The sequence below is a fragment of the Puma concolor genome, chromosome E3 (assembly GCF_028749965.1).
Source record: "Puma concolor isolate L17-30 chromosome E3, mPumCon1.1.hap2, whole genome shotgun sequence".
NCBI classification, from domain to species: Eukaryota; Metazoa; Chordata; class Mammalia; order Carnivora; family Felidae; genus Puma; species Puma concolor.
In genome coordinates, this window is record NC_141682.1 from 8,412,604 (window position 1) to 8,432,037 (window position 19,434).

At 56.1% G+C, this 19,434-nt stretch overlaps 2 protein-coding genes and 1 long non-coding RNA gene across 8 annotated transcripts; 1 reads left to right on the forward strand and 2 right to left on the reverse strand.

The window, feature by feature from the left end:
• The first annotated feature begins 1,979 nt into the window (after window positions 1-1,979).
• Window positions 1,980-10,787, forward strand: LOC147572942 (uncharacterized). Of its 5 annotated transcripts, none has more exons than XR_015245390.1 (4): window positions 1,980-3,077; window positions 3,345-4,533; window positions 4,985-5,719; window positions 6,341-10,787. It is a non-coding gene; the product is annotated as an uncharacterized LOC147572942 (long non-coding RNA). The 5 variants fall into 5 exon arrangements; XR_015245388.1 differs by having other exon boundaries at window positions 4,985-5,175; window positions 5,517-10,787; XR_015245389.1 differs by having other exon boundaries at window positions 4,985-5,175; window positions 5,687-10,787.
• CLDN15 (claudin 15) lies at window positions 3,312-8,007 on the reverse strand. 2 transcript variants are annotated; one of them, XM_086691863.1, is made up of 5 exons: window positions 7,791-8,007; window positions 5,016-5,111; window positions 3,985-4,066; window positions 3,801-3,917; window positions 3,312-3,718 (listed from the first exon to the last, which is right to left on the reverse strand). In XM_086691863.1, the coding sequence occupies exons 1-5, from the start codon at window positions 8,005-8,007 to the stop codon at window positions 3,598-3,600; spliced, it is 633 nt and encodes a 210-aa protein (XP_086547989.1). In that variant the 3' UTR covers window positions 3,312-3,597. The 2 variants fall into 2 exon arrangements, with proteins under 2 accessions (XP_086547989.1, XP_025779150.1); XM_025923365.2 differs by having other exon boundaries at window positions 5,016-5,180.
• FIS1 (fission, mitochondrial 1) lies at window positions 10,078-14,304 on the reverse strand. Its single transcript, XM_086691865.1, has 5 exons — window positions 14,147-14,304; window positions 13,130-13,262; window positions 11,532-11,608; window positions 10,984-11,089; window positions 10,078-10,394 (listed from the first exon to the last, which is right to left on the reverse strand). Exons 1-5 carry the CDS (start codon window positions 14,189-14,191, stop codon window positions 10,297-10,299), a joined length of 459 nt encoding a protein of 152 aa, XP_086547991.1. The 5' UTR covers window positions 14,192-14,304; the 3' UTR covers window positions 10,078-10,296.
• Window positions 14,305-19,434: the final 5,130 nt, after the last annotated feature.

The window sequence follows — 19,434 nt, forward strand, 5'->3', positions numbered from 1 at the left end:
CTCAGGTGTCCCAGGGCCTGCCTGAGAAACTGCCTGCCCTTTCTCTGGAGACTTGAGGTGGGGTCAGTGGTGTCGGTGGCCGCCCCAAGTTGAATGGTGGTGAGGATGCGGTTTGAGGACAATCCCAAGTGGTTTTAAAAGATGGCTGTACATTTTTTTGACAACCCTTTGATCGAAAGGTAGGGTCTTTGTCCCCTTTCCCTGGGATCTAGGCAGAATTCTGACTGCTTCAACGAGTACAGGGTGGCAGAGGTGAGACCATGTGACATTCAAGGATAGGTGATAAAAGGCGGGGAAGCTTCTGCCTTGTCAACTAGGACACTTGAGTTTTAGATCCCTCAGCCACCATGTAAGAAATCCAGCCATCCTCCAGGCGCCTGGGTGGCTCAGTAGGTTAGGAGTCCAACTCTTTAAAAAAAAAAATTTTTTTTTTTAATGTTTACTTATTTTTGAAGGAGAAAGAGACAGAGCATGAGCAGGGGAGGGGCAGAGAGAGAGGGAGACATAGAATCTGAAGCAGGCTCCAGGCTCTGAGCTGTCAGCACAGAGCCCGATGCAGGGCTCGAACTCATAAGCTGTGAGATCATGACCTAATCCGAAGTCAGATGCTCAACTGACTGAGCCACCCAGGTGCCCCAGGAGTCCAACTCTTGATCTCAGCTCGGGTCTTGATCTCAGAGTTATGAGTTTGAGCCCCGTGTGGGGCTCCACGCTGGGTGTGAAGTCTACTAAAGAGAAAGGAGGAAAGGAAAGAAAAGGAAGGGAAAGGAGAAAGGGAGAGGCAGAGAAAGAAAGAAAAATCAAGAAATCCAACTATCCTAAAGCCGCCTTGCTATGAGGAAGCCTAGGCCACACAGAGAGGCCACACGCAGGTGGCTGAGTCAAGCCTTGAAGCCATTCTAGCCTAGGCTTCCATTGTGACAGTGAAGACACATCCAGGCAATTCTGGCACCCAGGCATCGAATCACCCTCAGCTGTTTGAGTCTTCATGACTGTGTCCTCACTGTCATGGAGCAGACACAAGCCATCCCTGCCACACTCCAAATTCTGACCTACAGAATCCATGTGTATAACCAAATGGTTTATGCCACTGAGTCTTGGGATGGTTAGAAAGCAATAGTAACTGGGACACCAGGAACCCAGTTTGCTGGCATCTAACTTCTGGCCTCAATTTGTGTCTCCCTCCCACGAAAGGAAACTTTTCTAGGCCCTAACCTTTTTATTTCCCTCTCTATCAAGAAGTACATGCAAGGGGGAACATTGCTGGCTCAGTCAGTAGAGCATGCGACTCTTGATCTCAAGGTCGTGAGTTCAAGCTCCACACTGGGCGTGGAGCCTACTTAAAAAAACAAAACAAGTACATGCAGGAAAGAAAATAGAAGGGCACCTGGGTGGCTCAGTCAGTTAAGCAGCCGACTCTTGATTTTGGCTCAGGTCATGATCTTGTGGTTCGTGAGTTCGAGCCCCGTATTGGGGCTGACAGCGCAGAGCCTGCTTGGGATTCTCTCCCTCTCCTTGTGCCCCTCTCCAGCTTGCATGTGCGTGCTCTCTCTCTCTCTCTCTCTCTCTCTCTCTCTCTCTAAATAAACTTTAAAAAAAAAAAAAGAGGAAGGAAGGAAATAGAAGAAAAGACTATTTCTTGGTGGAGAAATACATCAGTGCTTCACTGTGATCACCTCCATTGGAACTCCTGTCAGATTTGCACTGAGTTAGTAGTCTCTTTGGTTTCTTTCCTTTTTTTTTTCTTTTTTTTTTTTTTTAATTTTTTTTTAACGTTTATTTATTTTTGAGACAGAGAGAGACAGAGCATGAACAGGGGAGGAGCAGAGAGAGAGGGAGACACAGAATCGGAAACAGGCTCCAGGCTCTGAGCTGTCAGCCCAGAGCCCGACGCGGGGCTCGAACCCACAGACCGTGAGATCATGACCTGAGCCGAAGTCGGACGCTTAACCGACCAAGCCACCCAGGCGCCCCTCTTTGGTTTCTTTCCTAAATTCACTGGCTTTGTTTCATATTTTGCTGATATAAAAAGAATCACTTAGATTCTGCCTGGTGTAAGATGTGTCTACTCAGGGACATACCCAACTGACCTTCATAGGACAGAGCTGGACCCAATGGCTTCCCATTGCTCTGAGCTAAGTGGCTCCAGGAGTCATCTGTTGACATCCTCTAGGAAGGGATTACTGGACCCCTCCACTTAAAAGCACACATCCCTTAGGGAAAGCCTTGAACAATTTTTGCCCGCTCCCTGTGTGCTAGGGAGATGGGTTTTCACCCGGGTCTTTGGGAAATCTACACTGTGCCAAAAGCTTGTAGGGGCTGGACCCAGTGTCATGTGATGGAGCAGCACAGCCTCCTCCTGGGTACACAGGGGAAGGAGAGGCTAACCCTCTGGACTGGAAGGCTAGAGCCTGGGGGCTTACTCCCAAAGCCCTCAATGACAGGTGAATTCAGTTGATGGGAATGAGTTTGGAAAGCCAAAAATTCCAGGAAGCAGGGCAGTTGTATCTTTGGTCTTGAACAGATCGTGGTCGTACTGCTTACTAACTGTGTAGCTTGGACAGGTCACTTCACCTCTCTGAACCTCTTCCAGCCACTAGCCAGATAGAGGGAAGAATAAATGGGATGGTGCACCAGCCCAGTGCAGGGGCTAGGCGCGGGGCGGGGAGGGGGGGGTGGTGTCCCTCTCCTTCCATTGGACGCCAGGCCCCTCTCTTGTGGCCTCGTTTTCCTGTCTCCCAAGCCAGCCCAGGGCCCAGTGCCATGTCTGAGCTGGACACCATCAAGTCAGACACGCACCAGCAATATGCAGGCCTCTGTGAAGAGACGTTCAAAGACTTTGCTGGAAGTTATTGAACCTTTCCCTAGAAAAATCTGCCTGCACCAGACGTGGTTGATTTGACGCACAGTTTCAAAGGGCTCGTTGGTTTGTGGTGTCCACTTGTAGGCACAGCCGAAGCAAGTGTTCAAGACCAGCTGTCTCCTTGTACTGCTGTGGGAAAAGCTGAGAGTAAAGAGAGTGAGTTGTCGTCTCGGGCCGGCCAGGGGGCATCTCTGCCATTTCCAGTTGCCTCGAGGTGGGTCTTACCACGTCTGCTGCTCGATGACTCTTGGCCATAATCATGGGTGCCCCACTCTTGAAATCACTTGCAACCCCTCCTCTCTTTTTCGGATGAGACAGTCCGAAGGGGATAGAGAGAGGGACAGGTGGCAGCCTGAGGTCCAAGAACTGAGACGACCCTGGGGGCACCCCAGCCAACCCTTGCTTGGCCAGCCACTTCATGACACGAGCATGACACCCCCAAACCCTGAACAGTTCACAGTACAAATTTATTTCTGCATAGATCATACAGAATACAAACAGTCGGGGTCGCCTCTGCTCCCTTAACCAACCAGAGCCCAGCCCCAGAAGGTCCTGCCTCAGGAGTCCGAGGTGAGTTCTCAGGAGGCAGGTTCTCGGTCAGACGAAGGAGGCGCGGTCAGAGCCGGGCGTGGCTCGGGGGCACGGGGCGGAGTCGGGGCGTGGCCTGCAGCCCGGGGTTGGCGGGACCTCCGGCCGCTGGGGGCAGAGGCAGGGGCACGGGGTCCACGGGCCTCCTACACGTAAGCGTTCTTCCCGTATTTGCCAAAGCTGCTGTCGCCTTCTTCGTCCGAGACCGCGGGGTGCAGGGGGGCGGCGAGGCCGGGGGACCGCACCGCGGAGGCCTCGTAGGGGAGCCTGGGTCGGAGGGGCCTGGGTCAGCGGTGGGGCGACCCCGCTCCCGCCCCTCCCCCTCGCCGCCACGCGCGCCGGTCCCTACCTGGGGGCCGGGGCCGCGTCGGGAGTGCGGCAGCAGGTGGAGCCGAGGCAGACACCGCCCAGGATGGCGAGCAGGGAAGCGCTCCAGCCCAGGTAGAGGGCGGGGCCCAGCTCGTACCTGGGGACAGGGACGGTGAGGGCCGAGTCCCACCCACTGCCCCCCAGGCCGGGGCTCCCACACTTACTTGGTTCCGGGATACAAGGGGTCGAAGAATTCCCGGGTGATGTTGAAGGCGTACCAGGAGATGGCCACCATCCCGCAGAAACCTGGGGAGGGAGAGGAGGGCGGCGCTCGCGCCCCAGGCCCAGCGGAGGAAGGGAGCTGGGGAGGGCCACACGGGGGCGGCCCCGAGATCTGGACGCCCAAGAGCAAGTTGCACTCCCTCTCTTTCTTTTGCGCTCCCTAGCTCATGACTTTCCCCTCGGGTCCCAACCGCAGCCCCCCTTTCTTGCCTAGTCTCCCACGCTCTGCCCTTCCTGCCCAGCATCTTGATCACATCGTTGCCTCGTTTGGAATCTGCCCCATCCAAATCCTACCCACCCTGGAAAGTCCGGCTGTCCGGGCAATCCTCCCGCAGAGTCTGCCCCGACACCCCTTTCCTTCGGCCTCCCCGACCCCCCCCACCCCCCCGGAGCCTGTGACCTGCCTCTGTCACCCAGCGCAGTGAAGGCCTGAGGCCAGTGAGACCCCTGGGCTACAGGACCAGCCTTGCCGCTCTCTGGGGGCGCCTCCAGTAAGTCACCTGAGCTTTCTGAGCCCGTTCCCACATCTGGAGAACAGGGCAAGACCCACCCTACCTCGCAGGCTGGCTGTGAGGCGATAAAGTGCGCGTGCTTTACAGACTGACAAAGGTGCTGTTGCTGTGCGCAGTGCGCTTGCACCCCGCGCACCCCAGACTCCGGTATCCCCGGCCAGGCTGTAACCTCTGGGGGACAGTCGCTCACTCACCTTTGCTCATGCCTGGCTCCTAGTGGGGGCTCAAGAAACATTGCTGATGGATTGATTTGGGGAGCATGAGTGAGGCTGGGGTGAACGGGGAGGCAGGGAAGAGCTGAGCAGAGAGGCCGGGTGTCCATTCAATGGGGAGGGTGAGACGCCCGCCGGAATGGGGAGTTGGAGGCGACAGGGGACCCCGGGTCTGCTGGCGCCACTCTCAACAACCCCCCCCCCCCACGACAACGCAGGGCACACCCACCACCACCTTCCCCCAGTTACCAGCCAGTATGTGCAGGGCCCCTGCGACGGCGGCCAGCCTGGCCTTCCTGGAGAGCTCCATGCTCCCGATGTTTATGCAGCGCAGCCCCGCCATGCCTAGGAAGAGGCCCAGGAAGCCCAGGAAGATGGCGGTGATCATGAGCGCCCGGCAGGCCTGGAGGTACCCTGGGGAGGCGGGGCGCAGCCATGGGTCCCTAAGCTGGCCCCTTCCCCCTCCGGGGCTGAGCCAGCCCCTTACAGCCAGCCCCTGCTCGGGTCTCAGTCCATAAAGGCCCTCAAGTCCCCTCCTTCCCCTTCGGGGCCCTATTCCGCTGGAGCCCTGACGCCCCTCCTTCCTAGGGGCTCAACTCAGGCCCCGCCCCCCCCGCCCCCGGTTCGGCGCACCTGCTTACTGGCTGTCTCCTTGGCACTACTGACACTTTGGCCAGCTACTGCTTTGGTCTGGGGGCCGTTCTGGGCCCTGTGGGATGTTCAGCAGCATCCTTGGCCTCTACCCACTAGATGTCAGCAGGAGTCCGCTCCAAGAGGGACCATCAAAATGTCTAGACGTTGTCAATGACCCCTGGGGTGCAAAGTCGCCCCCAATCGCAGCCGAGAACCACTGCTCCGTCGTGAATGACAGCAATTGCACTTGAGTACTCAGCCCCTGCCCCACATCTGCTTCTCTCTAGGTCCCACGTGGCACAGCCCCTAGACATCATGAAGTGAGCTTTCTCCTGCAGTGACCTGTAGGGGGCAGCAGTTGCCCGTGGGTTACTGGGTGGGGGCTGGTTCTGATCTGGAAAGTGGGGTATCTAGGCGCAGGACAATCCAAGCCCACCTAGCTCATATACATTGGATGCCTCAGTTTCCCCTTTCTCAAAGCTGAAGGAAACGGCCAGTTTCCTTCCTGGCCCCTCTTCCCCCTTCTCTTTGATACTTGCCAACCACCCCAAGGACCTTGTTCCCCTTTTCTGGGTGGGGCCGTGCCACTGGTGCTGAAGACGCTGGGTCCCTGCCAGGAGGATGTGAAGTGGCCCGGAGTTGGCGGGTAGAGAGGAGGGACAAAGTTCTCTGGGAGCACTTTCTCACTCCCAGCCACTCCCTCTGGGGTTCCCCCCTCCCCCGTATCCTCTCTATCCAGGGCTGACCAGCCCTGGGTCCCTAGGCCGCTGTGGTAGACAAAGGAGAGATTACTGATGGGCCACGAGGGAGCGTGGGCTGGGCGGCTGTGGGGGATTAAATAATAGTCAGGACCCCCCTCGGGACCAGAGTATCCGCCAGCCTGGGTTCCGGCACCCCTACCACCTGTGGGGCTGTGGGCCGGTTAACGCTTGTGCTTGTAGTTTTCCAGCTTGGGTGAGACGGGGTTGCCCACGCCCCACGCAGCCAGGCCAGCGGAGACGGCACTGTGATGGCCTGCGTGAAGAACCATCACAACATGGGGTGCCCTGACGACCCCCGATGCCGGGCAGCTGCCCTCTGCCCTTCCCCCTGGAGCAGGCTCTTGCCCCTCCATCAGCAGTTCCAAGTGGGGCCCTTCTTGGGCCGACAGGCTCACGGCAAACGCCCCTCTTCAAACCGCGATGTGGCTGAGGGATGGGTGAGGCGGGAAGGGCCAGTGCTGCTAAGCCGGCTGCCTGCAATGTCCCTTCTGGCCACCCGGCATTCGGGGCTTCTGGTCCAGATGGTACCCAGCTTTTATCGGGAGCTTGGGGAGGGCACGTGCCCTGCACATGGCAAATCCTGGAGAGGGGGATGAAGGCACGAAATCCCTGCTGGCTCAGGAGATTCTGGGAATCGCAGGGGCACGAGAGACCCACGCAGACCCCTTAACTGCGCAGAGCGTCTCTGGCATTCCCGCAGCCCTGTTCCAAACCCAGTGTTGGCTTTAGTTCCATCCACTTCCCGGCACCTACAGTGGCGAACCGGAAGAGCACGACGGCTCCAAGGGGGGTGCGGGAGTGGCACCAAAAAGAGGACCTGGTCCTCCCCTCCTGGTCTCCGGCACGGGCCTACCGAAAAGACTCCCCCGAGGGATGCTGGGGACTACTCGGTGAACAGGAAGCAGGAAGACGCTATACCACCAAGGAGAACGTTTCTGGAACAAAAGACCTGTACGTTCCGGCCCTCCGAGAACTTCAAAAAATCCACCGCCTGAGAACGCCAAACACACATGCACACACACCCCTAGCTGCTTCCACCAGACACAGCGCCGCGGGAAGTCTCGCTTAAAGAGGGCCCTTGAGAATTCGCCGTGGCAGTGGCACCGATGCCTTTTAAGGGTCTCAACGCCAAGAACCCAAGATGGGCCTCCTCTGCACCCCCACGACCCCCAGCACTCTCACCACAAAGCTGAGATGCTGAAGTCGGTCTTGTGCGCACACGGGCCAATGAGAATCACGCTAACGTCCTGGGCTGTAGCTCAACACTCACAACCATGCCACGCGCCTGTGCACGTTCCCCCGGTTTTACAGTTGGGGTGAACGAAGCTCGTTTCATCACCTGCCGGGGGCACCAAGCTGGTCAGCTGAGCCCGGCAGTCTGGCCCTGGTGCCTGCACTTGGAACCACTAGGGGTGTCACATCAGGGCAGGGGGACACGTGGGACGAGGTCTCCAGTGCGGCTCCAGATGGGGGCCGCCGGGCACTCCCAGCTCCCCGAGCTCGATCCAGGCCTCCCTTATCGGCTCGGTGCCCAAGGCCTGACCGTGGGCAGCAGTCACCCTCCCCGGGGGTCTCTCCCCGCCTCCCGCCGCCCCCTGGAGCGGGCCACCCCGCTCTCTCCACCCCATACCGGAGAGGGCCAGCAAGGACGGGAACTCCCGGCAGCTGTAGACTCCCAGGGAGTCGGTGGCACAGCTAAACCAGAGGTTCTCGAAGATGGTGTTGGTGGTGATGACGCTCCCGTGCACGGTGGACACTCGCCAGTAGCTGTGTGGCAGGGTCACCCCCAGCATCAGCAGCCCCAGGGCCGCCATGAAGAAGCCGAAGATCTCCACGGCCACCGACATGGTGAGATGCAGGGCCCTGAGGGGCGCCTGGGGCCCCAGAGGAGGGGAGGGGCTGAGCCCCAAGGGAACTTGAGGGGCTTTGGCTAAGGAGGGGTGTTAAGGCAGGCTGGAGAGAAAGGTGGAGAGAGCAGGGGGGGCCAGCAGCAACCTGGGGTGCAGATCTGCCCCCACCCACCCCCGGCTTCTGCCCCCTGCCCTCCCTCTGGGTTCCTGCTTCCCCGAAGGTCCGGGCAGAGGAATGAGCCCAGAGCGCCGGGCAGCTGTTGACGCGGAGATGGAGGGAAGCAACGGAACACGGGCCAAAAGTCCACCCCCTCCCCCAGCCTCTGGGCTCCCCGCCCCACAAGGGGGGCGGAGAGGACTAATGGGAGTGACCAACGAACTGATGGGGCTGAGGGGGGCCCCCACGGGAGGCACTGGAAGCAGAGGAGAAGCAGGGAAGTCGCTCTGACTCAGCTCTCATCCGGGGGGGCCGGAGAATGGAGCCAGGACAAGGAAAGAGAAGGTGACTGAGAGACCAGGGCCACAGACAGACCTTTCGCGGGGCAGGATCCGGGGAGCGGAGCCCCCCTCCTGGATGTTGGTGAGAACAATTTAAGAAACTCCAAAGACTTAGGGTTCGGGCTACTGAGTCACTGAAGAAGATTAAGGTTGAGTAAGGCATCAGGGCGTCTGGGCGGAACCCGCAGTTCTGGAGTCCAGTCAACCTGGATTCAAACCAGACCCACCATCTACCAGAGCCACAAGGGCCTGGAGTCTGAGCCCCTCGGGCTTGTTCCTGCTTCTGTGAACTAGAACTGGCTCCTTCACCACTGTGACCCCAGATCAAAAGCTCCCTGCACGTGGGAACTGCTCCATCCTCGGGGACCACTCTGGCTCCGGGTGCCGCGGGCACAGGGTGAGGCCACCAGTGGGTTGCTTCCCTCCAAACTTCAACTTCTTGAACTTGAATTTCCCCCCTCGTCGGGTTGATCTTTGACTCTCGGCAACAAGCTTGATCTCGCTGCCAAGGGCCACCAAGGGGGATAAATCACAGGCCCAGAACGTGATCCTGTGGCTAATCTAAGCAGCTCAGTTATCAGAACTGTCACCAGCTCTATTAATTATGATGGGTTAGAAACCGCCGGGCCCCAACCCCAAGCCGAGGCTGAGCACCTGTCCTGGTGCAGACAGTATCATTTCCTGCCTCAAGGCCACAGCCAGGGCAGCTCTGGTTCTCCTCTGGCAAGCGCAGTAGGGGCTTGGTCTCCAGGGGTAGGGAGGAACCCATGCTACCCCCCAGGCAGTCACAGGGGACATCAAGGAGCCGAAGGGTATCCCATCACCCCCCTCCCCATGTCGGGCTCCTCTGTGCTCCCCTCAGGTGCCTCCGCCCCAACCCCCCCCCCCCCCCCACAAGCCAGGCTGGCTTGGCTGTGGAACGAGAGGTATGCGGTGAAGCAAGACAGGCCCACGCTGAGCCTGGCACCGGGCGGGTGTGGGGCAAAGCAAGCTGGGTGGGGACTGGGTCCTGACCTTCCATCTTGGAGCCTATGACTGGGATGTCCTGGGTTTGCAACCTTTCTCAAGAACCTGAGGAGTTCTCGCGAAGGCCCAGCCCTGCCCCTGGGCGGCGGCCCCTCCCCAGGAGAGGATGGGGAGGAGGGGGGCGCAGGAAGACAAAGGGAGAGAAGGGTGGAGGTTTGGGAGGAAACCGAGTGGGGGCCCCCCCTGGTGTGGAAAACTCCACGTGCTAAGAGGCAGCTGTGTGGGTCAAAGGAGACAGGAGACATAAATCCTGGCCTGTCCCCTCAGCTCTTCCCTTCCCGCCTCCCATCACTGCTTTCTCCCAGGATTCCAGCACCGTGCAAAGGCCACGTCCCGTGTCCCTGTGTCCCCATGCTGCCTACCACTGCTTTGGGGGAGGGGAAGGAAGGAAGGGTGTGGGCTCTGGGCAGCTTGGCGGACAAAGGCGAGCCCGCACCAGCCTGGGGGCGGGTAGGAGTAGGAAGGCGAGCAGGAAGGGACCACGGGTGACCCCCACCTTTGGGCCCAGTGGAGCCCGCCCCTTCTTCCACACAGACACGGCGGTTCCGAGCCAAAGCCCAGTTTTATTTACACTCGTCCCGGAGCACGTGGTTTGGGGCTACTGGACAGGTCTCTGGGGAGAGGAGGCCGAAGGCAGAGGGCAGTGATGGGGTACAGGGGAAGGGATGGAAAGGATGGACGGCCACCCCCCCCCACCCCCCCTTCGAACGTCCTCCACAGGCTCCCAGGCATCCCTGGGCAGAGGCGGAGGCGCGGTCTCCTTTAGGATTTGGACTTGGATACAGCAAGTCCGATGAGTCCAGCCAGTCCCGCCACGCCCAGGGCCATCCCTCCAACAATGGCCATGCCCACTAGTCCGTCTGGGGAAGGGAAAAGGGAGACTGTCAGGAGCCCAGCCCCCACAGGGACCCTGCCCAGTGCGCCTCTTCCCCTGGAGTCATGAGGCAAGGGACTCCAAGGCGTACAGAAAGGAGGGACTGAGGGACTGAGGAGGATGTGCCTGGAGTGGGGGAAGGGGTCCTTTAAAGGGAGACCAGAGAGGGGGCGCCTGGGTGGCTCAGTCGGTTGCGCGTCCGACTTCAGCTCAGGTCGTGGTCTCGAGGTTTGTGGGTTCGAGCCCCGCATCGGGCTCTGTGCTGACAGCTTAGAGCCTGGAGCCTGCTTTGGATTCTGGGTCTCCCTCTCTGTGCCCCTCACCTGTTCACACTCTGTCTCTCCCTCTCACAAAAATAAATAAACATTAAAAAAAAGTATCTTCTGAAGGGCAAATTTAAAAAAATTAAATAAATACAAAATAAAGGGAGACCAGAGAGCCCAGGCGTGGGGGAAGGAAGACGACTTGGTGAAGAGCAGAGAGGTGCCCTGGGAGGACAGGACGAAGGGGCCAGGGAGACAGGCAAGCAGGGGGAGCGGGGAGCAGGGGGGTGGGGGGCCGAGGGGAAGGTTCACCTTTCTTCATGGCCTTGTCAATAAGCTGCTCCAGTTCCTTGGCCTGGTTGTTCTGGGGCTCTGTCTGCAGCAGCCCCCGCACATACTTTAGTGCCTTCTCATATTCCTGCGCTCAGGGAAAACACAGACACACCCCCCCCCAGTATTCCAGCCTCTTCCAGCCCCTCAGAGGGACCTGCACTTGCCCCGGAGGCTCCTCCCTCTACCCCCACCTCCTCCCTCCCTCCGGCCCCACCCAACGGAGTAGAGTCCACAAACAACCCCAACCGTGTGGGGGTGATAAGCCTGGGGAGATAACCACCCAAGGCTCGGGGCTGCACCCCAATCCTGAGGTCACCCACACCCTTGGCACCTGGATCTTCTGTCCCTCGCCTTCCCTCGGCGTCAGGACCCGTCGCCTTGCACCTCTGTACCCGACACCCCCCCTGCCCGCTTGCCCTGTCCGGCCTCCCTGACGGCCAGGGCTCTACCCTGGAGGGGAAATGCCGGGTGGGGTGGCCCACCCGGGGGGGGGGGGGGGGGGGGGGAGAAGGGGGCTGCCGCCTTACCTTGAGCCGGTAGTTCCCCACGGCCAGGTAGAAAACATAATCCCGCTGCTCCTCTTTGCTCCCGTTGGGCAGCAGCTCTGGGGAGGGTGGTGGCAAGAGGGTGAAACCCGCTCCTCTCCTCTCCTAGCGCCTGTGTCCCAGAGACCCCCTCCACTCTCCGAATCCCTGTACGACCCCGGGACAAAGTCACCGTGCTGAGCTACCGTTTCAGCTCTGGCCCTTCTTGGCTTCCCAGTCAGGGCTCCGGGGAGGCACAAACCCAGGCTGCCAAATACCCCGCTGATGAACACCCTGGTTTCAACACTATACAGTCAGCTCTAGTTCATCTAAGTGAACTGGAAGGAAACCGAGGCACTGGAGAAGCCAAAGGTACCCGCTGTGTTCTCACTGTAGCTGTTTGCTGCCCAGATTGGGGTTAAAATAAATTTGCACTCCCCCCCCTTTAAAAAATCAGCTCAAAACTCCCCTTCAATTAGCATTCTCTGAATGACCCCTGCCTGACTCTATCTTAATTCAGTGACTTCGCAGAGGCTTCTGTACAATTTGGGGCTAAGTAGCTTTGCAGGTGTTCATAAATCTTCCCCAGTGCCCGTACTTTCTCCTCAGCTAGAAATGGCAACGCTCAGCGACATCTTCTACAGGTATGCCCTGCAGTAAAGGAAGCCTGAGAAATCCGAATTAGCAACTTAGGCAGATGCAGGTGTGGTTATTTGCATTTAAAAAGATTCTTATTGGGGCGCCTGGGTGGCTCAGTCGGTTAAGCGTCCGACTTCGGCTCAGGTCACGATCTCACGGTCCGTGAGTTCGAGCCCCGCGTCGGGCTCTGGGCTGACGGCTCAGAGCCTGGAGCTGCTTCCGATTCTGTGTCTCCCTCTCTCTCTGCCCCTCCCCCGTTCATGCTCTGTCTCTCTCTGTCCCAAAAATAAATAAACGTTAAAAAGTTTCTTATTTTTATAGATTCACAATAGCCATCCTTCGCTAGTGTACTGTTTGCTTCCACGTGAATACTTGGCCAAGAGAAAGCGGGTACAGGGTACAGAGAAATCTGAAGGTCAAGTATGGCCTGTGACAAAACAGTGACCTATCGAAAACCAACGGGAGACAGGATTCCAATCAAAAAAGCATCATCTGCTCGCAGGTTTGCACTAATCCCATGCCACCCTCACGAAAGGTTTTCAACTGCTGCTGAGTAAGCAACATGGTGGGGCCAAAGAGCAAGGGCCTGGGACACACAAGACAGGAGCTTCTAGTCCTAATTCAGCCATTAATTCATCAGCTGTGTCACCTCAGACAAGTCACCCTCCTTCTGTCAGACTGCCAGATCACTGAGTCCTGGGGGGAGTGACACGCCATGGTTCTGTCTGGCTAAACAGTGATGACGCCACAAGCAAACTGGGCGAAGCCAGGCCAGGGTGCAGCCCTCTGTTGCAGTGCGTTTACTGGCAAATAACTGTGAGGTGACAGCTACAGGGTCCCATGTCGACACAGGATCCCAGCACTTGAGATGGAGGGAGGGAAGGAGGCCACGGTGGTTGGGAAGGGCAGGACGGACCCAAAGGCCACTGGGAAGGGAAGGGTCGGGTAGCCTAGCACCTCACCCTCCAGTAGTGCGATGCCTTTGCGGATGTCATCATTGTACTTGCTTCGCACCAGGCACCAGGCGTACTCAAACTGCGTGCTCTTGGACACGGAGCCTCCTGCCTTCTCAGACTGAAATTTCTTTTCAAACTTCTGCCACAAGAGAGGAGAGGAGTCATTTAGAAAGGAAGGGACGAACCATTCTCTACCAGGACCTGGGTGTCCATTTCCCAGCTACACTCCATCTTCCCCAGTCTCTGTCACGTCTCCCTCGCGGGCCTTGGCATCTGGCATCCCGGCTTCCGCCATCTCCATCCCTGGGATCCAGGTACTCTGCTTCTTGGCAGCAGGGTGTCTCCCCCCACACTACCCCTGTCCACTTCCCTCCCCCTAGTGGTACCGAGCGGAGATGCCACCTGGTGGCGGCTCCAGGCACCGCCGGCGAAGCAGCTGACCCCGAGCGGCTGGCCGAACAGTAAACACGCTGTCCGAACAGCTCAACAACAGCCCACGCCGTCCCTCGTCGGTGGCTGCTTCCCCCAACCAGCCCCACCCGGCTGGGTCTGGGCCTTTTCTTATCTGCTAAGTGGGAATAAGAGTAGTGCCCACTTCCTAGAGCTACAAGGATTGAGATATCGCCGGCAATGCACTTGGCACCGTGCCGGTTTCGGTGAGTAACATATGAAACTTCATGCTAGTCGCTATATTCCCCTGTCACCGAAGGAACACTCAAACACAGGTGTCCGCACCCTGACCTCCTAACTCCTGCACGCACTCAGAACTGGTCAGTCTTTCCACGCCAGACTCCAGGCCCCGAGTCTGGGGCGTGGTGGTGCAGGAAACTACAAGTCCCATTGGCCTCCGGGACAAAGAAGAGCCTCTGGGCAGGAGCCGGACGCTGCAGAGGGTGCCGGGAGCCGTAGTTCGGCCTCCCTAGGAGAGCCTGGCGCTGGGTAGAGGGTCTGGCCCCACTCGGACTCTCCTCAGGACCCGCCCGTCCTAATGTTCCCTCTCCCTCCCTCGGGGCCAGGCCTCACCAGCAGGTCGTCCACAGACACCAGCTCGTTCAGTACGGCCTCCATGGCCGCCGCCCCTGCAATCCTTACACCTAGGTCGCTACTGTGCCACCGTCTCCATGGCCCACTGGTAGGGCCGGAGGGCCGCTTCCGTCGTCCGGCGGAAGCGAGCCCTCCCCACGCAGAGCCAATCACCTCATGTTGCTGATGCCGAGCCCGCCCCGCCGCCGGGGGACGCCCCGCCCCTTCCTTCCGGCGCCCTCGGCGCACGGGTCGGGGCACTAATGCGCAAGCTCCGCCCGACCCCCTTCCCTCTCCACCTGCGGACGGCTCACGCTGCAACTCCGAGTCCCCCGCTCGTCCTCCCGAGTTCCCTGTATGTGCCTTCCTTCACCGAGGCTGCCTTAATAAAGTTTGGAACTGTGTCTTCTAGCTGGCCCTTGGGCTCAGAAACAGCAGAAAGAAGAAGTTGGAGGACCCGGCTTGATCTAAACCTTCCTCCCCTCCGGCCCCACCGCCTCTAGGCCTAGGAACCCGGAGGCTATGTGACATTTCGGTGCCTGTAACAAAATCATAACTGGTCCCAAGGTTTTTAGGGCCTCTGCTGACCCTTACAAGAGGACTGACAACTGGACCTGTTAACATACACCCAGAAACCGCAGTGCATACGCATAGGGGATAATACGGAAATCTTTAAATGGGAATTCAAAGTTGTTACCCCATTACTTGCAGACAGGGTCCAATCTTTTAACACTTAGATAAAGCATCCTCCGGGTGTGCCTGAGAGGGAGCATCGGCCGTGGGTCACGCGGGCAGCGAGGAACAATCAAAACATGGGAAAGGTAAATGTGCACTCCTCTGGTTCCTGTGCTGTGCAGTGATGGGACTGGGTAGGTAGTGACTTTCGAATTCTTTTCACCTTGACCCACAGTGCTCCAGTGCACATTACAATGTAAGTTCCATGAGGGCACAGATAGGCTCTTGTTCATTTGTGCGTCTCCAGCACCTGACACAAGATCAATGTCCAATGAATATGTGTTAAATATACATGAAATGAAGCGAACAAAAGGAAATAGGGCAGTGCAGATGCAGGAGATTATCATCCAAACATCTTTCGTGTTTGCAAAGCTCTTTTAATTTTTTTTTTTTTTAATTCTCATAGTAGCCTTGTGAGTTAGGTAGGCAAGAATTACTCTTCTCTATTGAGCTCAGACAGTTGAAATGACTGATATGAGGAGTCCCATTAAAAGATAAAGGAGAGGGTAGAACAAGTTCATAAGTACACTCTAGCTATTCATCTTTAAAAACCTCAGGCCTAAATTTGTAATTTTTTGCTGGTTTACAATAGAGGACTCCCCTTAAGCAGCAGGGTGAACTAGAGAGAAACAATTGGCTTTAACTTAAAATCTAAAAGGCAAGGCAATCCTGAGAAACCATTTGTTAGATAGTACAGTAGGAAAATTAAAAATAAAACCCCGCGAACTACCACCAGTGCTGCTGAAATTATAATACTGGTTTCACTGTCTTGGCTAGCGGCCAGTATTTTTAATTCACACTATTTGTCTGTTGGCAATCACACACTTGTGTGATAACCTGATGAATGCCACCCTCCCATTAGAGGCTGGAAGCTACACGACAGCAGGGTCTGTGTCTATATTGCCCATATTATACCCCTAGAGCTCAGCTCAGTGCCTACCACTAGTAGATACTCAATTTGTAATTGTTGTGTAAATAAATACTGCAGTCGCCATCATTAACTTTTTGGAAAGCAACGAGGGAGTATGTAGTAAAAGCTACAAGATGTAATATTACTTAACTGGTAATCTGTGAAATGGTCAACAAAAGCAAAAAAAAAAAAAAAAAAAAAAGGAAAAAGGAAAAGGAAGCCATGAAGATATTCATTCCTGCATTATCTTTGGAGGTAAACAGACAACAAAAGCTCCAGGGAATTGTTTTATTAAATGATGACACATCGATATAACAAAATAACACACAGCTTGAAAGTCAGAGTCATCTGGACTCTTTGGATGTGGATGGTAATATTCAAAACAAAACGAAAAAGTATGCACTTCTCTAATTTGGTCCTGTAAGTGGTCAGAAAGGAAGCTGACATTTTTTGTTGTTGTTAGTGGGACTAAAACCTAGAGTTGGTACTTGTTAGCACACTCTGGGCCCTGGGCCCCTCCCTTGACTACAGTATTAGTTGCAAGCCTGCTCTGGTCTTTTGCCCTACAGCTTCTTGTTAGTGGGCAGCCCACGAAAAGAGCTCAGCAAACACCCACTAAACAGGATTCCACTATTTGTGTTCCTCGCGTCTCCTGTGATCGCTCACCTACACTTCCCACTTTCCTCTGCTATCCAATCAGAGAGTCCTATCCACCGCAAGCTCCTCCATCCATCCATCCATCCATCCATCCATCCATCCATCCATCCAACAAACAGTAGTTTGAGGCCTACGTGTGCCAGGCACTCTTCTGAGTGCTGGGCAAGAGAAATGAACTAAACAGACACAGTCCTTCTCTCACACGAGTTCCATCTCCATGGAAGAGACAAGACTGCTAACGAATAAATGAATTATCAGCCCACCTCCGCCTCCATTCTGTCACCATACTTCATACATACTTCAGATTTTTTCCTCCTCCAACCCAGCCTGGCTGCCAGTAGTACTTTAAAGTGCAAATCAGGGCTGAGTAAAACGCCGTCTGGGCTACGCAGAACATTGTGCAAATGTCTTATCACGCACGTGAAGCCCGTCAGGGTCGCCCCTGCTTACCTTTCCAGCTTTATCTCCTGGCACCCACCCGTCCTGCACGCCGAGACGTTTTCCTGGCAGCCACCTTTCTTCCACCCGGAATGCTCTCCGTTCACCAAACACCGGAGTGCCAACAGGGCAGGCGACTGCCAGCCCCAGGGCCGTCACGCCTCCCGGACAGCTTTCTTCTATCCGGTCCCCGCGCCTCCAGCTCCTCGGAGGTATAGCGTTTACCACCCAGCCCTTCAGTCCTTGATGTGGACAGGGACTGGGTCTCGTTCATTTCTCTGTCAAAGGCCAGGCACCCAAGCATCGTTCGTGGGGTGAATGAAAGAGTAACCACTGGCGCTGAGAACTACGGAGACATTTGCACTTCCGGGTGGCGGTTAAATTGGCTCCCGAGGAAGGGAGGAGAGGATGCCTTCTCCGGGGCTACTCTAGGAAGAGGGCTCGGTGGTCCCGGAGGACCCGCGGAGCCGCAGGGAGAACTTCTGCGCAGTCGCCGCCTCCTCGGGGAGGCGGGGCCGAGCCGAGCCCGGCGGGGGGGCGGGGCGGGACGCCGATGGCCAATTAACGGGCTCGGCTCCGAGAGAGAGGCGGAGCGTGGCGCGATTTGCAGGCGGGGTGGTGGGCGCCAAGGCCTGGGACTTTGGAAGCTCTTCCCCTGGCTCTGTGACCCCGGGGTGACCGAAGTGCTCCCTGTTAACTGTTGCCCCAGAGATTTTTCTCTGTAAACTAAAATTTACGTGTTGTCTCCTTTAGAGTCTGTCTCGGTTCAAAAGTGTGTGATGGGTACACACGACGTGCACACACAAACCCGACGTGCACACGAATCGCCTGGAATCTTGTTAAAAATGCAGTCTGATTCAGTAGGGTAGGATGAAGCCCAAGGTGTTGCATTTCTAAGAAGCTCCCACAGGAGGCTGATGCTGTAGATTTTCTAAGACGCTTTCAGGAGCAAAAGTGTGAAACTTTGTCAAAGTGCAGTCTCTGGACCATCCGCATGGGCATCACCTGGGAATTCTTTAGAAATGCAGATAATTGGGGCGCCTGGGGGCGCTCAATGGCTTAAACCTCCTGCTTCAGCAGTGAGGTCGTGCTCTCACAGTTAGTGGTTTCAAGCTCTGCTTCCGGCTTTCTGCTCTCAGCACAGAGCCCGCTTTAGATCCTCTCTCTTTCTGCCCGCTTCCATTTGTTTGCTTTCTCTCTCAAAAATAAACGCTAAAAAAAAAAAAAAAAAAAAAAAAAAAAAAAAAAAAAAATTGCAGATAGGGGCGACTGGGTGGCTCAGTTGGTTAGGCGACCGGCTTCCGCTCAGGTCATGATCTCACAGTTTGTGAGTTCGAGCCCCGCTTCGGGCTCTGTGCTGACAGCTCAGAGCCTGGAGCCTATTTCAGATTCTGTGTCTCCCCCTCTCTCTACCCCCTCCCCTGCTCACGCTCTGTGTCTCTCTGTCTCTCATTAATAAATAAACTTAAAAAAAAATTTTTTTTTAATGCAGGCTATTGGATTTCACACGCACTGAATCACAAAGTCTGCTGGGGGGTGGGGGGGCAGCAGTTGGTGTTTCTACGAGCCCTATGGGTAAAACATTTTTTTTTTTCTTTTAGAGAGGGTGTGGGCAAGCCAGGGAGAGGGGCAGAGGGAGACAGAATCTCAAGCAGGCTCCATGCTCAGCGCAAGCCCAAAGCAGCCCTCCATCCCACGACCCTGGGATCATGACCTGAGCCAAAATCAAGAGCTGGATGTTCAGCCGTTCAACCGACTGAGCCACCCAGGTGCCCATCCTATGGGTAATTTTGATGCACACTGGACTTCGAGAACCAGTGGGCAGCGGAAGAGGCCAACTGAGGCTCAACTGTCTATAGACTTGTGACCGTAGTCAATTTGCTGTAATCTAGCTAAGCTTCAGTTTCTTCAGCTGAAAAATCAGGATAAAAATCCTAACGCCTTCCTAGGGAATCTGTAATGAGAAGGAAATGTGAGATGATGAAAATAAAGAACTTGGCACACAGAACAAGCAATTTATAAAGGTTAAGCTATCATTACCATTCAAATGGATGATAACCCACCTGGCCTGTGGTGGTAGGAAAGTCTTCAGGGAAGAAATGTGAGTTGACATTTGAACCAGGGCCTTGAAGGATAGGAATGCCAGGTGGAGAAGGTGAGAAAAGGTATTCTAGGAACAGGGAGCACTCGAGGTAGTCTCGAGGACAAGGCCAGGTGTGGGAGGGAAAGTGTTGTGGGAGGACTACCGGAGAGGCGGCTGCAGAATAAATCACAGAGAACTTGTGTGCCGTGCGGTGATAGTTACACTTCATTTTTTTAGGCAGAGAAAATGGCTTTCCAAGAAGGACAGGATCTGCCGTATTTATGAGAAATGGCAAATCTTACAACTGTAGTGGGGAGGCTGTCCTGAGGGGCAGGGAGGCCGGTTTGAAAGAGATAGTGTTAGGTCAGGCTAGAATCAATGAAGACAGGCTAAGGCCCTGGCAATGGAAGTAACAGGAAAATAGTAGGAGGAAATGTTTCTCTGAGAAAATGAACAGAACTTGGT

Excerpts from the sequence above, each read along its gene's own strand:
- CLDN15 (XM_025923365.2), bottom strand. The coding sequence starts at position 8,007 with ATGTCGGTGGCCGTGGAGATCTTCGGCTTCTTCATGGCGGCCCTGGGG. Across the intron at positions 5,181-7,790 it reads GTCCTTGCTGGCCCTCTCCG|GGTACCTCCAGGCCTGCCGG; the intron begins GTATGGGGTGGA and ends CCGCCTCCCCAG. Across the intron at positions 3,719-3,800 it reads GACGCGGCCCCGGCCCCCAG|GCTCCCCTACGAGGCCTCCG; the intron begins GTAGGGACCGGC and ends CCTCCGACCCAG.
- FIS1 (XM_086691865.1), bottom strand. The coding sequence starts at position 14,191 with ATGGAGGCCGTACTGAACGAGCTGGTGTCTGTGGACGACCTGCTG. Across the intron at positions 11,090-11,531 it reads TGGGGAACTACCGGCTCAAG|GAATATGAGAAGGCACTAAA; the intron begins GTAAGGCGGCAG and ends CCCTGAGCGCAG. Across the intron at positions 10,395-10,983 it reads TGACAAGGCCATGAAGAAAG|ACGGACTAGTGGGCATGGCC; the intron begins GTGAACCTTCCC and ends TCCCTTCCCCAG.